This window comes from Manacus candei, unplaced genomic scaffold, assembly GCF_025592945.1.
Source record: "Manacus candei isolate 608988 ecotype Guabito, Panama unplaced genomic scaffold, ASM2559294v1 h1tg000005l, whole genome shotgun sequence".
Lineage (NCBI taxonomy): Eukaryota > Metazoa > Chordata > Aves > Passeriformes > Pipridae > Manacus > Manacus candei.
In genome coordinates, this window is record NW_026138053.1 from 22,340,532 (window position 1) to 22,360,885 (window position 20,354).

The 20,354-nt window shown below is 38.6% G+C and overlaps 1 protein-coding gene across 10 annotated transcripts in view; it reads right to left on the reverse strand.

Moving 5' to 3' along the window:
- DNM3 (dynamin 3) overlaps positions 1-20,354 on the reverse strand; it is a 169,927-nt gene that overhangs the window by 129,243 nt on the left and 20,330 nt on the right. For all 10 annotated transcript variants that reach the window (XR_007907506.1, XR_007907505.1, XM_051805931.1 and 7 more), the window contains exons 3-12: positions 14,897-15,046; positions 13,111-13,314; positions 12,468-12,566; positions 11,449-11,609; positions 9,201-9,343; positions 7,126-7,261; positions 6,050-6,117; positions 5,083-5,221; positions 3,938-4,024; positions 1,941-2,011 (exon numbers count right to left, since the gene is read on the reverse strand). Coding sequence is in view for 8 of the 10 variants with exons in the window: in XM_051805931.1 (XP_051661891.1) it covers positions 1,941-2,011; positions 3,938-4,024; positions 5,083-5,221; positions 6,050-6,117; positions 7,126-7,261; positions 9,201-9,343; positions 11,449-11,609; positions 12,468-12,566; positions 13,111-13,314; positions 14,897-15,046 (1,258 nt within the window). In the remaining 2 variants the exon portion in view is untranslated. The remainder of the gene's footprint in view (positions 1-1,940; positions 2,012-3,937; positions 4,025-5,082; positions 5,222-6,049; positions 6,118-7,125; positions 7,262-9,200; positions 9,344-11,448; positions 11,610-12,467; positions 12,567-13,110; positions 13,315-14,896; positions 15,047-20,354) is intronic.

The window sequence follows — 20,354 nt, forward strand, 5'->3', positions numbered from 1 at the left end:
CTTGTGCTTTCATTTTTATGATCAAGGGTCACAGGACTCACACTATTAAAACACTGCAGGCACAATAGACGAGGGCCTAGAAGCCTCAGCAAAGGAAAGGAAACACCAGGGAATCTGGTGAATCTATAGTCCAGGATGTTCAGATGCTGGAGAAGATCACATGCTACCCAAAAATCATTCATTTTCAAGTTCTAAAATAACTGAGATAACAATAACATGCTTATAGTTTCAAATTATTATTTTCTTCTGTTTAGCTCATAAGTGAATATATTTTAAATTGTTCTTCGCTATCCAAATTTTTTCTTTCAGCTGAGCAGAAGTCAACAAGGATACTTTGCTTTCCACCTGTTCCAACCTAGAGCATCCTTGCTTAAACTCATAAGTGAACTTAAGTGAAGAGTCACTTGTTAACTGCTTATACCCCGTGCACAGTGGCTGGGGATTTCTAGGTCTCAGCTGGCAAAAGAGGAAGCAGTTTTCCCAAAAAATTGAACTCGGGCACTGCAACACCTTGGGAAAGACATAGCAGTGAGGACCATGGACTGAACTACAGGCCACAGCAGCAGCATCCAGGAGGGGAATTTTTCCAGGGGAAAAACATGCTGAAATAGCTTCAGATACACCTGGCACTCCAGAATCCAATACTATAAAATATGGAAGGTTCCAACTTAACACAAGGAAAAGTCCTTTCACAGTGAGAAGAGGCAGGCACTGGAATAGGCTACCGAGAGAGGCTAGAGGATCTCCCATTTTGTGATTTTTCCAGATCTGATTCGACAAAACCCTGAGTAACCTGATCTGAACTCAACATCGACCCTCCTCTGAGCAGGAGGTTGGACTATGTGACTTCTCAAGGTCACAGCACACACCATGAATACATATGGAGTGTTTTTAGCAGGCTTTTTCCTGTCAGAAAAGGATGAAGAGAAGTAAATAGCAGGCAGGTTGTTATCTTGACCTCTAGAAGGCCACCTACCATTCCTACAACATCCTGTCATTTGTCAAGAGAACTGATAAAGATATCTAGGACCTGCAAACAACTCTAGAGAAAGTTGCTCAAATCAAACACATAAATAGTGCCTGGCTTTGCCTTCTCCCTTCTCAGCTTACTGAACTCCACATTTTAAACCCTCAAGGCATATGGTCAAATATGTGGATCTTCCTTCACAATGCTAACTAGAATAGGTCAGAGTAAAATACATACGCTGGTGCCAAACTGTTGCCAGGATCCCACATGGCTGAAACCTGTTGTGATTCCAAATGCTGTTATGGCAAATAACACAATTCATAAAACGAATGTGACTGAAGGAATATTTATTCTTCAAAGAGTGAAGACATCTCTAATGTTTTTACTAGTGTCAAAATGCTGGTATGAAGTCCCTGAGGCACAAATTGCTGGAAATTGAGGGAGAACATTCTGGAGAATATTCTCACAGCCTTTTCAATTAAGCGAGGAGAACGTCAAACCAGGCCCTGCAGGGCATTCTGCTACTATTATTCTCTACAGCCAAACAGCAGGCACACTTAAAATTCAGTGGCATCCATTATTCTGAGCAAAACTGTTTCACACGGAATCACAGCTCCCAAAATATGCATTAGCAACAATGTGGAAAGACCACCAATATTATGCATTTCTGTGGTCCTGAAATGGATGTGCCAAAGCTGCTTCCAGAGATATGTGTAATTCCAGACCCAGACATAAGCTTCAGCTTCAGTGAAAGCAGGCTCGTGGACTGGGTAAAGACTCCCTTGCAAGTGGGACGGAGTTCAACACTCTGTGTATTGAGAAAGAACGTGCTCCTGGCATGTCTGGGACTCTGCAGCTTGCATCTTCACTGCCACACTTCAGGACTTGTGTTCTGAATTTAATTTAAAAAAAAAAAGGCAAACAAACAAACAAACCTTACAGTGTCTTTACAACAAAGTCTCTATACACTTACTTTGCAAAGCCTATAAAATCTTCATGGTTGGTGTTGATGTAAGAAACCTGGATATCAATCAGCAGCAGCATCTGTTAGAGACAGGAGAGAAAAAATTATGGGTAAAGTGGAAGAGAAAGACTGAAGAAAAGGAAGGGAATAAAAACCAGAACTTTAGTGTTTTCTGCATTATTGAATATTGCTTTAACAATTGTTCAAGCCAAAAGCAATATTTTCTAAATTCCACTGCTTCTGTTTCTGTGTTTGTTTAATAAGTTAGACTACAGAAGAGCTATTCCCTCTTCCTATTTTTTTTCCTGACAGACCTCATTTTTCACTCTTTTGGCCCTTGTCCACTCCATTAAGATCAATCATACACAGGCAGAAACAGTTTATTAATTATATAACAGATTCTAGCTCTACATTTTGTGAGTCAAGCAAAACTCTGTCTATCTGTAGCATCCCAGCCAAGCCAGCAAAGAACCTGAACTTTAAACCTAAAATCCAGGTACCTCCATTTTCTTTATGTGCCACACAAAAAAGTGATGGGCAAGCTAAGCCCTGGCCCAGAAAATGTACAGCCCAGGTACTAGACAGCAATTCTGGTGTGCACATCTGGATTGAGGGATGGGCTATCAAAGAAACAACAGAATGGTTTGTGTACTTATCACTTGCCAGTCCTTCAACAGCCCAGAGACAGAATTTGATTCAAACTTTATAATCTAACTCAAGAAAAAAACTTGCTAAAATATTAGTAAAAGCTCACTGCCACCCTTCAACAGCTCCTGAAACAAAAGACTGCACTTTCCCCCTGTCTTTTCAGACTTCCATGTATCAGCAGGGAGAAAGGAAGGAACCTATTGCTACCAAATGGTACCACTTAATCTCTTCAAAGTGCATAGAATTATTTTGTACAACTCCTCAGACAGAGCATCACTCCCAAATGCTTCACAATTTCCAGAAGACATTAGGGTGCCTCACTTGGAGCAAAAAATAATGGGGATTTGGATCTATCTCTTACCTCTGAAAATATCCTCAGAATTGTTTTATTAATGATAACTGATAACAGCATAAATAATGCTATAAATAAGTGACAATAACCCATTTGGCCAGTTTTTGGTATTTACAAAAAGCTGGTACTTTGTGCCTGGTTCTGGGAAATAGTCAGGCACGTGCACACAACAAAGAATGGGAAAACAAAACACAATTATTCAAAGTAACTTGTATCTTCTCCCAAATTTTGAGATAACTGAGTGTTCTAACTAGAACTCCCTGCAAGTACAAGCCCGGCAAATAAATTTAATGATTTTTAAGAACTATATTTGCAGCACAGAATAAGGGAAAATAAGCAGGATGTGTTGCACAGCTCTCTAGTTTGTACAGGGACTGGATTACAGAGCCAGGGGTCCAGAACAACTTAGGAGGTCTGCCTAGCTCTTCTTCCCCAAATATTTCTGTTGTCACACTGCACTCTCCAGACAATAATTCCTGTTCCCACTTCCAGTGGATTTTCTAACATGTAATCTAAGCTTTGCAGTTTCCTGGATTTGGAGTGCTTAGCTGGGTGATGAATGCTCTAAACAAGTTTCTCTGAATTTTTGGGGTTTTTTTACATTTTTTGACCTTGAAGGAAAGCTTGTCACTCCTGCAAGAGTATCAGTACCATTAGTTGTGAGCACTGCTGTAATTAGAGGATGGGATGGGTACATTAATAACACCTGGAAACAAAGTGGAAAAAAGGCTGGCTATTTCTGTGTGCAGTTGTTTAATCACTAATGGGCACACTGGCACAGGAACAAGCCAACACTACTTTAAGCCACCACTTAACCTTTCTGTAACAATTTTAGTCTCCTCTGTCAAAGCTCAATGGTAAAGAAGCAATTTTTCTCCCTCTCTAAAACATGAAGCCTGTTTAAAAAAAAAAAAAAGATCTTTCATTGTCTTACTGCACTTTGTATGTAAGAACTTTCCTCCCTTACACAGTTCTCCAAACTGTCAGATCTCCTGTTTATTCTCACCTGATCCTTGGTCTTCTCTTCTCTTTCACGAATGTAACCCGCAACAATTCTTTCTGTTTCCTCACACAACCTTGGATATGTTGCCAACTGAAACACAGAGTTAACAGACATTTACCCCTGCACTGTGGCTCCAGTGCAATACAAACTGGGGAGCCTCCAGTTTTCCCCTTTGGAAGAAAGCAAATACTATGAGTCTTGGGCTCAAAGTTACCCATGCTGTAAAGTAAGCATTATTTGCTTTTCTTCAGAGAAACTGGAGAGGTCTAAACCCTTAGCTTGTTTCTATGCTTTTGCTCCATGGGACAAATGAAAAGACACTTCAGACATATGAAAACACAGCCTATCAGCCTTGGGGTGAGGTTTCTCTCTCTTCTACTGTGCCTAATTCCAAAGTGGCATTTCAAACAATTTCCAAATTTCTTGTTCTTTAAAGGCTCCACCTTGTGGCAACATCTTTACATAACAATACTTAAATATAAACAGCAAAATACAATGGTAAATTTGCCCAATACTCTCAGGAAAAGCATCTGCACAATTAATTCAAGTGATGTACCTTCCAAACTTTGACAAAAGTGACAAAAATCTGGAAAATCCCTTCAAAATATAGTGGTGAATCTGCTTCTCTATGATCTTTGCCTTTCCTGTTTTAAGAAATATCTCCTTTACCTGCTCATCAGTATAAAAAAATTTGCTTTATTCAGAAAAATGCAGAGGATGTGACAGGATATTTCTCAACAACTTCATCATAATTGTGCCCACATCCCAGAACAGCTCCTGTACTTGCTGCTCTGCACCCTGCACTGAGCTGGTGGGACAGACAGATGGACAGGTGAGACAGTGAAAGTAGCCAGTTAGCTAAGAAGTGTAAACATGGTTCTGAAGAGGAAGCTGGGGGCATCACTTGACTCAAAAACACCTTCTATCATAAGATTTAAAAGAAAGGAGTAAAAAAAAAAAAATGAACTTTGCTATCATTACACTGTTTTGAGAGCTTTGCAGACGTAATTATTTTAGAAAGTCTTACTCTGTACATCAAGTGACTGGATCAGAAATCTCTTGTAATACTACAAAATGCAAGACAGGCTTTACATTATCCACCACACCATGACATTTTACTTACGTTACCAAATCTATGTGCAAGCTACCTTTTTGGTGCACTTCTTGACAGTGTTGATTAACTCTTGCATCACCAGATCCACACTTTTTAAGCAAGGTCCTTTCAGCTTAACTATCTGTTTTTTAACAATGGCTTCAAACGCCATATCTGGAGTAAACAAACCTGTTCTGTGGACATAAAAAAATATGTAAGACAGTAACAAAAACATCATGCAAGGAAGATTATCTTTTTTTATACTGAATTGCTCAAATCTTCATTTTCAGAGCTGAGTGATAACAATCTCTACACAAAGAGACTTCCACAGAACTAAATTTGCTTCTTTCTCAAGCAAGTGTCATTCTGAGTAACAATGTACAAGTAGAAATATGCTTGAAAGATATACAAGTAGAAACTACTTCCAGATGTCTGCAAGAACTCTAAAGAGTACTGATATAATGCAGTAAAGCCTCATCAGCACTGCATCAAACCTTCCAGGAGGGATGAGTGGCAGCTGCAGCACTCTGTGCACAATCACCTGCACAGCAAATCCATAAGAATCCTACATCTGCACTTTTCACTCACACAGGAAATGTCATTCTGTTATTCAGGGTCCAACATGGAGAATTTCACAGTTCACTGCAGGGTATATGAAGCTATATAACAGATACCCCACAGAGCCAGTCCTAAACAAATGGGCCTTACTTCTCTTTCAAACACTGCTCACCAAGGTCTATCTTGGAAAATAAATTATATTTAAAAAAAAAAAAATCAAACCATAAAAACATGCCCCAAACTAACAGTTCACTACCATAAATCAAGACCTCCTCATCAACGAGGCAAGGAAAGCTCAAATACCACACCACAGCTACTAATGTCAACCTTCTGAGAACTTACTAACCAAGGAACATAAGGAACAGTTTCCAAAACACAAAGAACAACAAAGCTTGCAAGCAGTGCTTTCCAAAGATATTACACCTGTATAATGAGACTGGGCTTGAAAACATGGGAGCACTTGCCTGATACCATGTATGTTCTTGATGGCATAACTTATTTCTCTCCGCAGTTCCTTCTCATTGAATTCCATCTAGAGGAACAAAAGCACATGAGAGCACATTAGGGCAAGTTCTTAATAAAAACAGAAAATATTACCTCTCCCAGTATGACCAGAAGACAGGCAAGTTCAACTGTCAAAACAGTAATTTCTAATAACACTAAACAAAGCATTAAGTATTTTAAAACATTTTAACACTAAGGTTGCAGGCAGCAGTAAGGACTGTTGAAAATCACACACCCAGATATACAAACAGCTGGAATGATTTTGTACAGTCGACAGAGTAAGCCAGAAACAGGATTTGGAAGATGCTACTTTTTTTTTTAGACCTGGTTTCTTGAAGAGGGGCATCTTCTGTGATTATGGTCTGTTTATCCTCTCCTTCCCACTCTACTGTTTTTCAACCAAATTTAAAAGAGGAGTTGTTTCAATTATGAAGTTATAAAGCTTTTCTTTACGTTTCTTTTGAAAGTCAGCTAGCTGGAAGAGAAGTTAGTGCTGTCACAAATGAAGGGGTCATTACCTCAGCCCAACTATCATAGAATTACAGAATAATTTGGGTTGCAAGGGACCTACCCTGCTCCACCTCTCACTATGAAAGCATAGGACTGAAAGCTGGCTTTGGTTTAATGTACTGAATATGGGAAGTAGAACACACAGAAAATGGTTATTTTCCATAACTCTAATTTTAACAGATACTAGGTCCATGAACACAGCTTAAATTTACCATCTGGAGTGGTCTGCATGCCCCATTAACCAGAAGAAAGATGCCATTTGTGATAAAACAATAGAGAAGCACAGGAACTAGTACAAACTGGGACTATAATTATATTCTAATTCATATACTTTAGAATTCTTAGCATGTCTCAGTATCCAATCCTAGAAATTAAACCAAATATCTAAAGTATAATGTCATGTAATTTCCTCCACACTTAAGAGCATGTTCTTCCAATCAGACCTTTTCTTGGCTATACTATTATCAGTATGAACATAAGAATACATAAATAAAGCACAAAGCACGTCAGCAAGATGGATAAATACCTTCACTAGTTCAAAAGGAAAACGTTCATGGAAAATTCGGTTGATTTTGGCACCTCCTGAAAGTTCTAGTGTATCAACTTGATCTCCTGATCCTTCAATTCTTTTTTCAAAGTCCACTGAAAACTGTTGTACCATCCTAAATTTTAAAGGGGGTGAGAAAAAAAAAACAACCAAACAACAAACACAACCACTTAAGTATGTCAAGTACTAACTCTCACTTCAGTACTATTGACCACTAGTGCCTGATAAAACATGTTAACGGATTGACAAAAGTATCTTCGAACAACAGTTGATTCAGCCAAGCTGTCAATTCATAAAATCCATACCTACACACATTCCCCTGCATCTCTTCTCTCTTGCAGGACATTGCACAGTATATTTTTTTCTTTTTTCATAAATGTTGTGGGTGGGGGAAGCACTGTTTATTAAACTTTATTATAAAGTCAGCTAAAAATACAGCAGGGGACCAGGCTACATTCATTTTTTATCAATGATAACACAATTTTAAATGATGCTATTACTTATTAAATAGATGTTTAATTATTTTTTTAATGAAGAAAAAGTGATAGCAGTCTTTTTGGTAGGATAAGAAAATAAGAGTCCTGACATTTAAGTTATCATACATAATGTATTTGAATAGAAAAGCACATTCATATTCAGATGCTGCTACAGAAACTGCAGACAAGGCAGACCACCACAAAAAAACATCCCCAATTTTATGGCAATTGGTACAATTTGCAGAGTTTATTTCTCCACAATGACCCTTGGATCTTCCTAACATGGCCATGTGGCAGCTGTCAGTACCACAAGCTGCAGCTCACTTGGTTGTGCTTAGAGTTCTGCAGCAGGAGCATTCAGAAAAACACACAGGAGAATTCTTCCAGTCATGGAAAAGCCAAAGGTGATGGCCCTCTGTTTGTGCAACTAAAACATCTGGAGTAAAGTCATGAAGAACTGACTTATGTCTACTCTTTTGGACACAGTTGTTACAAAAATAAGGAGTAAATTGGAGTCTTCAGCTGACTCAAGAAAGTCTCTCTAGTTCAGCTGATTATTTTCCCTTCTGAATTTCAGACTTCTAACTACAGAATGAATCCTGCACAAAACTCATGCATTATCACAATCCAGTGCTATTACCATCTATCTCAGAGAACTCAGAATGCCAAAAACCTTTGAAATCAGTCAGAGCAGGAATGACAACAGTCACATAAGAGACAAGAGCTAGGTACATTTTACACCTCTCTTCCTCCCTTTGCATACTTCCTCTCCTAAGAGGTACATTTTAATTGCATATGAACACAAAAGTGGCTGCAGAGGGTTAATCTTAAAAAAAAAGAGGGAGAACAAAAATGGCAGACCAGTATTGGGCATCTCTGGAAACAGAGCAGGTAAGGAAGTAGCACAAAGCAAAGCAACAGGTGCCAAGTGTTGTTCAATCTGAAACATCAGCATTGGCCTTTTTCCACAGTGCTAAATCCACAATCAAGAAAGGGCTCTGATTCCAATTCCACATGATTCAAAGTCAGATGAACATTATCTCTGTTCCATTCCTTTACAATGGTGTTATCAAAGATCTCTAGGTCTTAGGTGCACAACACATGAAGGACTACCATCTATGATTAATTTTGATCTTGCCATCTTTGAGTTCTTTTGGAAAGATAAGTTTTTATATCAGAAAAAGAAGCATTCCCTACTCTCCTTCCACCCTCCTCATCTTACAGACTTCTAACACAATGTCCTTCCCTTGCTTGAGGTCATCTTTCTGGCAGACAGAAGAATGTGTCTATACAATCAGAAGCAGTTTCTTACCTTTGATCATCTCTGATGCCCATCTTTATACCTTTTCCTTGCTCTGCTTTCTCTCTTTCCTAGGATTACTAAAATTAATTTAGGGAAAACTGCTGAAATTGTAGAGTATATAAAGTGTTTGGGAACATCAAACACAGAATTCTTTGGAGTTCACATATAGAATCCTTAATCATATCCTAATCTTTAGATTTAAACCCATTAGAAAGAAGAAAAAAAGAAGTAAAACAAACCTCTACAGAGCAGAAAAGCAGACAAAAGACACTCACTGCAACAGGGCTTTTGTTTTTCTGGTTGGATCTTCTGGTCTGAAGTTTTTGTATACCTCTACTTCATGTTCTATAGAAAGCAGCTGGCTCTGGAGTTTGCTTCTGAAGGCTGGCAGAGTATCCCGAATATGATTGGTAAGTTGCTAAAAAGCAAATAAAAGTCCTTTTATATTGTAAATAAAGATGAAAGCAGGAGCACAACCATTTCCTTCTGACTGCCAAGCTTATCAGCCATGACCCGTGCTAGTTTACCAGGGCAGTTCCTTTTGATCTCTGAAGTAATGGAAGCTGTTAAAGAACAACAGAATATTCTTTGTGTATACACATTGTAAAGAGGCTCCAAAAATTCCTTTGTCCTCTCACTCACTGAGCCCTGGTACTACATACCTACCTAGTTACTAATGAAAAAGTTACACACATTACATGTGTAATTTGAAATGACCTCTCATCACTCAGTGCTGATGCCATCACTCCTGTTTTGCTGGTTTTCCTAAAGGTGTTTCCCAATTCCAGATGTGCTTGTTCAGCACGATGACTCCTTTGCAGCCACAAGGCAATGTGGGACAAGAAAGAGATTCTGAGCATCCACATCCCATTGATGGGCATTACTCCAGAGGTGGAGGAAAGTACAGACAGCAGAGTAGCTTCTTGGCACTTTCCCAAGTGATTTTTGCTCCCTTGTGCAAAGCATACTAAAGGGAAGAGATCTGTCCCTCATATTAATGAGTTTATAACTTCTCCTTTTTTTAAACACTTGATTTTTGGCTGAAAAAGGTTCTACCACTACTCATTAGTTTCAGTTTTTGTTTCTGAAAATATACCTAAATGTACTGGAAAATAAATTGAACAAGAGTAGAAAAGGACTTACAGATCTGTGTTTAACTTGCCTCACTTGTTTTTGCATATATATGTTTTGCTCTGTTGGACAGCACTATCAATGTCTTACCTGTGCCATAAATTTCTCATGCATTGTACCCATTCTTTAATTAAAACTAAACTGGGCTTCTTGCACTATGCCCCAAACCCTTTTCCCAACCCCAGTCAAACAAGCTATAAATTCAGAATGTCATATACCAAAATAAACTCAAATTTAAAGTCGTTCACCAGACTGACAGGCACAAAATCAAAAGCTGGAGTTTCCCTGGAGCACCACCTTGTGGATGCCGGGAAACTGAATTATTACCTGAAACCACAAACACTAACAGGTCCCCAGTATCTTAAGGACAAAATTTATGCAGATCTTCCCACATATAATATTCTACACACAGTAAAAGCAACAAAAGATCAAAAATTCCTACTGAAACAGGTAAATTTTCAAAACAGTTCACAAAAAAATTAATAGTATATAAAGTAATGAAAATCAGGACAGATAAGACTGTCCAAAGCTATATGTAGCTTGTGCTTCAGTCTCAAAACTAGGACATGTGAATTAAACTTTCAATATATAAAAAGAGGCAAAACATTCTAAACACAGGCAAAATTGCATCCTCGTTAGGGTCACAGGTTGGTCAAGCTAAGAAAGGGCTCTACAAAAAGAGCAATACCCAGAGACCCAAAATGGTGAAGAGAACTCCAAGCCTGCTGTAGGCAGGGCCTTCATTAGGACAGTAAGCTATGGTTTTCTCCTCCAGGTAATGGGAAATAGCTCTATTTCCAGCTGAAGGAAGCTGGGATCCAACACAGTTCGGCACAAACTTCTAGATATAAAACAGAGCTTTTGGTAAAAATAAAAGTAGGGTGGCAAAGTGTTCTGATTACTGTATTTGTCATTTATATCATTAGTACACAGTATATGTTTATAGTAACAACTACAATAAAGTGTACATTTTGAGGTTAAAGTACAGACACACAGTGCATCCTCAGGATACATGACTTCTAAAAATGTCTTTTTTTATCCCTAATTTCTAAATTTGAGTACTAAGAATCCTGTTAAGAGAAGTGTGATAAGAAAGGAATAGGATGGTGTACTCCCAGGAAGGGAGACAAATCTTATTTTTGATGTTCATATTCAGTATTCAAGAGAACAGGGAGGTGCAGAACTCTCAATAAAAGTCAGAAACCACATCTCACAGCAAACTTTTGGATGCTACAAGTAATATACAGCTTTGTTTTTACCTTGTGCAAATAAAACCATTAAAAGCAGGAAAGAATAACTGAGGTTCAGTGACCAACATTCATTTTAATAAAGCTTTTGTGTTGGCCCTACTGTTATAAAGCTGCCTTTCACCACCAAGGCTTCAAGTTTTACCTGGTTTAGAACTTTCTGGAGATACGGTGTTCCCATCCGATCTGCCATGTGCCTGTAGGATGGGTGGGAAAGAAAGAATTTCCTTTCTGCTAGAAGAGCTGCTTTTATGTCCTTCTTCCCATCAATGTCTTTCTGGCTTCTGTTTACAACACCAATATAACCTAAAACAACACAAAACCAACAGGTAAATCAATGCAGCTATTGCCTGAACTGCTGAATTCACCCTGACTAGATCTAAACTTTCAAATTTAGGCATTTCAGATACTCTTTACAAGTACTCAAGTGCCCTTAATGCTGTCTAAATTGTTCATGCTGTTTAGATATAACAGATACACTTACTTTTAAATCACCAGTGCAAAAGAGAAATATATGAAATTCTGGCAAATCCCAAAGAAACCATTTCAAAAATAAACCAACAAAAAATCCAAACCAAAAATCAAAACACACACACAGGTCCACACAGATAAATGACATAATATTAACAAAATACAGAAAAAAATTCTCATTTGCTGGATCAATGGGAGGATATGGTAGTTTCATCCATAAATTATAACTAGAATCAAAATTATTACTATTATTAACAGCATGAGCAACTGTGGCAGTAGCTGCCAGAACAATCACATGGAAGATTTCTGGAAGGTATCATAAATTGTTTTATAGTGAAATTACCAAAGCTCTGGTGTTCGTTGCTGTCACATGCAAAAAAAAAAAAAAATACATGTTACAAGTGACAGCAATCTGGCAGAGAAGAAAAAAATTGGCTAAAAGCTTGTGCTGATATTTCTTGCTTCCTCTGGAATATGCAGTTTGTTTTCCAGGTCCAGAAAAAAACCTTATTTTACTTGCAGGATATTTTTAGCACAGCCATCTTTTAGGTTTGGTGAATAGATATATCTGTAAAAGCAAAGAACTCATCAAGTCCAGCACAACCTCTGATTCATCTCCAGGACTCCCCAACACTACCCTTATCCAAACCACTTTCTGGATGGCAAAGAATACAGGCAACTGAACATTCTCACCTCTACGAAGAGGGAGTAGTTTGTTTTCTAGAACTTCTCTCGCATCTGTTCCTTCATCCATCAGATCCAGTTTTGTGATCACACCAATGGTCCTAAGGCCTGACCAGAGTGGAGACAGGAGGAAAAAGTTACTGAAGAATCATTTTGATTCAGGAAGAACAATTACAATTATATAATAACAGACATGTAGCCTTCTCAAAGCTTGTATCACACCCTACCAGCTACAACTCAAGTTATGGTATGTCTGGAAAAGAAGGGAACAGAATTGCTGAAACGTGTTCCTCAAATCTCTTTAACATGGTTCAGCATCCCTACAATATGACTGTATAAAATTTATAATGCAAGTACCCAGAAATCCCATCAGGACCATGGTCCATTTTGCCTGATACTACAAAAATTCCTAGATAGGCACTGCTGCACTTGCTTATAAGAGACAGTGACAAAATTTTTAAAATACATTTACAGCAACATTACCAGAACAATACTGAGCTAACCCACCGTTGATGTTGAAGGCTGCATGAGAATGTATATACACATCTATTTAACATACTTTCCATTATAAAATTTCACACAAGAGTTGATCTATCACTTCCAATTATGTTCTTACACTGAGAACACAAAGTGGTAATCCATCAATGCTTACCCTGAGGGTCCACTTCCTTCGCCAGCTTCAGGGCATCAGAGTTGGCCAGATCAGTGTTGGCTGGAGTCACGGCCAGGATGAGGCAGTTTTCCCGGGATATGAACTGCATTATCATGTCTCTGATCTGCTGCTCAATATCTGGAGGCTGATCCCCTACTGGCACTTTAGTGATTCCCGGCAAATCAATAAGAGTCAGGCTCAAGACTATACAGAAAACACAGGATCACAGAAGTGGTTAGCACACCAGACATGTCAAAGAGGTCTACACATCCATAGCTGCAGACAAATTTTAGTTACATAAAAGCCCTTTATGACCTTTACAGGCATATAAACATTGTCAGCAGTTCAAACAAAATGCCTGCCAATCTGAGAGGTACATTTGTTTCCCTGTTGGTCCTTCGTCTCTGAATTTATTAGTGTTACTTAATATTTTAAACGTTACAACTGGTATAAGTATCATCTTATACCAAATATCCTTGAAGGCTCTTAGACAAATGAACATGGCCTTCTGAGCTTTGTCCCACAGCAAGAGCACAAATAACAGACCATTCCCATTGCATCCTTCAAATCAATGCAAAACAGTTGTTTGGGTGGCTGGGGTTTTTTTTAAAATATAGTCTTTGACCATGCTTTGAACAATGTCTCCCATTAAGAAATTCCCAAAAAAGTCAATAGCAGGTCTAACTGATTTGGCAAAATTGTTGTTAAGAGGTGGGGGGGTATATTGTTGTTCTGAAGGTTTGGGGGTAATTTTTACTCTGCAACTTCTTCAGAAAAGTAATAAATATGAAGAAGTTAATCCACTAAGAAAACCTGATTTGCTCTGGCATGATTTCCCCAGTACAGGCCACAGTGCCAACTAGAAGCATCCCAGCTTGTTCAGCCAGTACTGGGGCAATAGGGTATCCTTTAGACAAATGAGAAAAATGCTATTTGTAGAAAGGAAACACCAGAAGTATATTTTGAGTTTGGTTAATACAAACAAGAGCTGCTGAACTAAAGACTGATTTTACTAAAACAAAGTAAGAGCAATAGGTAGGAAATTTTCACTTTCTCCTGGAGTCAGCATGTTCAACCAACAAGCTTTGAGGCAGTGGATTTAGTTCAGCCCCTCTCCAGTTAGAAAAATAAAGTGCTTCAGCCAAACATACCACTTTTCTCCTGTATCAAAGACAGACTCAATGGGAAACATTTTCCCTAGACTGCCCTTCATTAAATTGGGCAGATGGTAACCAGAGGAACTAACTTTGATCTATACTGGGGTCTAAAACAGAAAGCAGTTTCAAACACCATTATTGTTTGAACATGTTTTTAGTGACAGGGAACAATAAACTTCCAGTAAGGCAGGGAGACACAGTGACTTTCTAGATCACTGATCAGGGAATCCCTCTGGAGGGTGCAAAAAAGTTTTGCCATTAAGTCTCTCACCTCCTATTATTTGTCTTTACTAATGAGCTACCATCTCATGAATGTACTGGGGAAGAGACTGCTTCCATCCTGAGGCAGAGTGAGAATATTTTTAAATAAAGAGAATATTAAATGGGGCAGAGAGTCTGTGTTCTGCCCATCTCTCATGGCCAACAGCTCTCCACTGTAGAGTGGTTTCTTAAAACAGGAGAATTTGAGGATTCTTCCAGACACATACCCACTTTTGGTTCAACTTAGCCTCAGAAGCTTTTTTTATCCCAGAAGAGCGAGCAGTAAAAACAAAAGGGCAATGGCTAGACAGACAGAGCTACACAATACATTTTATGACAGAAGTGTAGAGGAGAATGATTTTACCTACCATGTGGAGAATATACTCTTAAATTAATAGGAATTGAAGAAATGCCTTTGTTCATTCCTGTTACTCTATCTGTTTCTGCTTCGATTTCCTGACGAACTTCATCAAAATCAGTAAATTTCTTCCCTTTGCAGTGTAGAAATTCAGCATACTCTGTGAAAAATGTCAATAATAACTGTTATTTCACAGGCTTATCGACTTGGACACCCACTTTCAAGGCCCTAGTGGTCTTCAGATGTGTGTGCACAGAAGCACACCGTCATGGCTATCAGGAAAGCATTATTGTGATTACACATGTGAAAACCAGCCTGCAACGAGAAAGGCTTAGTTAAAAAGTCAAGTTGTCTGGAAATGATTTACTGCTCTTATCTTTAGCACATCATCTTCTGGAACAATCTGAAAGATTCAATTAGATGCCATTTACAGTAATAGAATAAGGAACAGATTGTGAATCAGATTCTGAGTTTTCATCTGATTACATTTGCCTGTAATACATCACCAAATTGAAAAGTAATTCAAGTTCTGTATTATGAAAGATTATTAGCATTTGTTTCAAACACTAACAGCCCATGTCACGCACAAATTTAGCAAAGGAATTCTGTTAAGTTTTTACAAGTTCATAACGAAAATAAGATCAGTTAAAAACACTGTAATGTTTTCAACACAACTCCTCCATTTGTCTAAATCCAAATCACACAAGTTTAAGTGTCTATAGAAATAGCTGTGATTTTGCTGAAGGGGGAGAACACAATTAATTCCTAAGTTTTCCTTATCATACAACTTGTCCTGTTACCTTAAAAGGGCATTGACCAGGAATCAGCCTAATTGTTAGACCCAAACTTGACACTAGGTCCCTGTTTTGACTTTTGAATCCCAATATTGATACTAATTACCGCAACCTTTCGGTTGCCTGCATAACCATGTTCCAGGATTTTAAAACTGGACTTTCTTCCCTCAGAAAAGAACACAGAAGTTGATGTCACATAGCAAGGCTGCAATCAGAAACAATGACAGGAGTGGTAATCACAGGTCCAGCTCCCATCCTGTCCCCACGGGATCTGAGCACTAGGACTGGAGAAGGGCTGAAAAGAGGTGTGTGTGTTCCACTTCATTTCATCCTGCAATTAAGGCCTGACTTCAAAGTTCTGGTTAGATGTTTCTTCCCCAGAAATATTTCTTGGTAACAAGCCCTCAAACACCAGGGGAAGGAGCTTGCTTGGTACTCAGAGAAAGAACAGCAGCTCAGGAGAACTAATCTGAGAACAGGGATTAATAGAGGACCTTATGAGTCAGTACTGAAGCCTGTTACCCAAAAGTCACTTTCTTACTATTATCAACAGAGCTTTTTAAATAAAATAAAATTAAATGTAAAAAAAACCCTACAACAATAGTTAAAGCAAACTGAGAGACCAAAAAAAAAAAAGACATAGAGGAGGGGAAAATAACAAATACCAACCTTTCTGTGCTACAATACCATAATCCCTCCAGATTCAAACTCTGAGGAACAGGGAAACTAACCCTTGTTAAGACAAAAATACATCACTTATTTTAAAAATGAGACCACCCACCAAAAACCCTCTGCCTCACTTTTGACAATTTAAACATTCCAGAATATCTTAGATTCTTTTTTTAGCTCCAGCAGCAAAATTACAATGAATGTGGAGTTTGTTTCACTGTCAACTGTTTATTTAAAAAGTCAAGGAATATTCAAATATTTCAAAATGAAAAATAATATTGTGCACAAAATAAAAGAGCTCTGTTGCTCTAGCACATTTGAGAATTTACATTTGTCAAATTTGTCATCTTAAAGCTGGAAAACCTCATTAAAAAAAGAGCTGACATACTTTTTCCCAGTTCTTCATGCACTGCTCCTGGCATAAAACAATGTATTCTTCTTAGGTTTTCATCAGATTTTCTCAGAAAAATCTTTCTAAATTGAGTGAGCAATACTTGGTGCCGAGCTGGAATCAGTTGGCTGATTCAGCTGATTGCCAAGGAAGCTTTTCTTTTTGTTCCACTTCACACTCAGGAACAGAAAGAGTCGCTCTCTGAAATGGCTTCAAGGTAATAAAAAAAAAAAATGTTTGTTACTTTTTAGCTGTGTTAATGCTTGTCAACAACTCATCCCTCCCAGAGGCATCTGAGGTCCCACCAGAGCTGCAGGAATAAACTTCACCGGGGTTCTTAACCTGTGGTGCCACACACAGCCCACGGAATGAAAATTCAAACGGACAAGCGGCGCTTTGTTTCGCTCCTTTCAGCCCTCAGCCTGTCCCTGGCAATGATGCCTTCAGCCAGACTGGAGAAGCACATGCTTTAATGCAATCTTCACTTTCCAGCTTTCATACACAGAAGAATACTAAGGAAACATTTCACTTACATTTTTGTGGGAACGGACACAAAGCCAGACAAGAAAAAATGATCCTGCCTGATGTCCAGCTTTCAAACACGTATTTTTTTTGTAGAGAAAGGAAGTTACATTACAAGAAGGAACAATTAGATACAAAATTAAAACAGTCTTTGCATGTAAAATGCTTCCTTTCCTGCCCCCCCCCCCAATTCATTAAAAGCACCTTGGATGATGTAGAATGAAAAGGCTACCATAGCATAGTTCCTTGAGTGCATCCACAAGTGATTATTTATCTCTTAAATTTTTACTAAATTAGAGAAATAATACAGAGAAGTGTTATGGGACAACATCTTTTAAATGTTCCTAATTTTTCCAGTCAGTTATATGTCCCTATGCTTTTATGATTTAATCTTGTTTATGATTTTATATTGTTATTACCAATAAACAGCCACTGCTGTTCTCAAACCATTTAAATTACATCCACACTTGAGATGTTCCATAGATTTGTCCCTAAGCCAAAGAGAGCTGAGTGACAAGACATGGATCAGCCCTTAGAAATACATAAGAGATGTTTTGGAAAACATCCCTGATCCACATCAGACTGAGCCCAAGACCTTCCAAAGCTCAAAGACTTTACCCTGTACAGAATAACCTGTTACTAGAGGTCAGGAATTCACCAAAATGAGAGACCAGGACTCAGAACTCCTCTCAACCTGATTTCAAGGAGTTGCTCCAAGTTGGTAATAGTATCCAGTCTAGAACACTCAAAAGAGCTTTTGAGTTTTCCAAAAGGGTGGCTCATTAAATTGTAGGCCTCTACCAATCATTGTAAACACATAAAGTAAAGGGGGAATACCTGCTATTATTGCATCTTCTACTCCCAGCCCCTTAGAGAGATGTCACCCAAGCAACAACAGTCTTGTTGACTCCAACAAAGCACCTCACAAAGCCTCAGAACGCTTTTCAAGGGTGATTTCAAGAGAGTGTTCTAAAAACAGGCAAATAAACACCATCAGCAAAAGTACATCACCTCTTCTTTGATGATGGACCAACTTTTCCTGAGCAAAGCAAATGCAGTTCAGTGAATCTGGACCGCAGCAAATCATTCCATAGTGCTTCATTGAAAAGAGAGGCAGTATCAAAAGCCCTTGTTGTCTTAATCTATAATCTGTCTTCTACTTCACCATTTCTGAAGCTTTGCTAACAAATTGAAGATGAAATATTCAAACTGAGGTATTCCCCTGCTAACCTTCAAGCAGAAAGGCTACAAGAAATAGAAGTACCCTGGTGTTTCCAGAAGACAAACCAGAAAATCCTGTCAATGCAGAGGACTGCAAGAATATCACAGTACAAGACAGAAAAGTATTGAAAATAGTGTAGATCTGATGAAAATAACTGGCATAAAATACCAGGTCACACTCCTAGGAACCAATGAAATGATTAATTATAAGGGTAGACACTTGTAGTAGAGAATGCAATAATCTTCCACATCTTTGAAACTTTTCATTTGTAGAAGAAATATATCTCTGTTCTTTCAACCTTCTCCTATTGATCATGCTTTCCAAACTTCCAATCACTCACACAGCCATCCTCCAGGAATTTTTCCTAAGGTCACGAAGGCAGAGCTCTCACCAGAGCTCTCTCTCCTTCCCAGGACTGAGAAAAAGCAGAACTAGTACTTGTAGGACTGCATTTCTGTGATGCATCCTGTACAGTATTCATGTCTGTATTTTACAACAGCACATCAGTGAGTTAGGTCCTGTCAAAGATTCACTGTGAGCACCAGGTCCTTTTCTGAAAACATCAAGTACAGAAATTGTCTTATCCCAACTGAATTCCTTTCTACTTTGGGGGCATTTCTCTTCTTTTGCAAGCAATCTAAATTCAAATTCTGCCCTCCAGTATCTTTTATATTCTCATTTGTATTTCCCAAACACAAACTTAATGAGCATACTTTATTCTGTCATCCTACCAATAATACCAAATACTGAACATGACCTGGAGGGATGTCCCTTCCACTCTGTAAACAACTGTGCATCCATCTACAGGAGTCCTTTCTAAATCATGTTTCCCAAGATTGCTTATTATATTTTTAAAAAAAACCCAAGATAATTTAAGAACCCTTACTGTACCAAAGATAAGATACCACCACGGCTTAATTGACAAGCCTGACATCCTGTAATAAAAAAGTATATTGCACTGATATGCCAGAGTTATCTTCCTTGATGATTTGTGTTGGCTGCTGTTCATCTCAAAATATCTTTCAGATTGTTAGTTAATAACTACTTACAGATTTCTTTTTCTTGAAAGTGAACTTGGACTGATTCTTCTATCACTTTTTTATATATATATATCTTTCTGAGGATGGACAAATACAGAGACATTTTCCATTCTTTCAGTGAGGGGATTCCATCTTTCCTGGTGTCACTGAGCATCAATCTGGGACCAAGGAAACAAAAGTTTCCAGGTAAAACCACTTGTATTGTATTTGTAGGTACAATTAATCTGGCCCAACATGAGCTGAAGCCCCTTTGACGGTGCTCACGGGAGATCTGGTCGAGCCCTCCAAGCCACTCTGCCAGACCTCCACAGTCCCTGTGGATCAGCTCAGCTTGCCAGCACAGCCAGGGACACTGGCAGGTGCAAGGAACATTTGCAGCCCCTACAACCTCACAATGAGCTTAAACTCAGGCTCCAGATCAGCAGCGTTATCCCTTTTCCAGGATATCGGTCCTGTGTGGGTGATGAGCCTTCCACTGGCTCAGGAATGGGTCACCAGTCCCTACCTCCTTTTCCCCATGGTGGTGTCACTTTTTAGCTTTTGGGCTACGCACCTCAATAATTTTTTTGGTCTCTACAGCATCCTTGTTCATCACCTGAATGAGGAGCTGCCAGAGAGTGGCATCCAGAAGACTGCAGCCACTGTCTTTCTTTTCTCCTTGCAAAGTGCCCAGTCTCTTCCCTACTATTGGCACTGTGGCATTTTTCTAGTTTTTGTCCTTTAGGAGCCCCACATGCCTTCCTGCTGATGAAGCCTCTAGGATCATTTGTGTTAGCTGAAATAACCAATCTAAATTATTTTTATAATTTTTTCATATTCTGTTAGAGAAT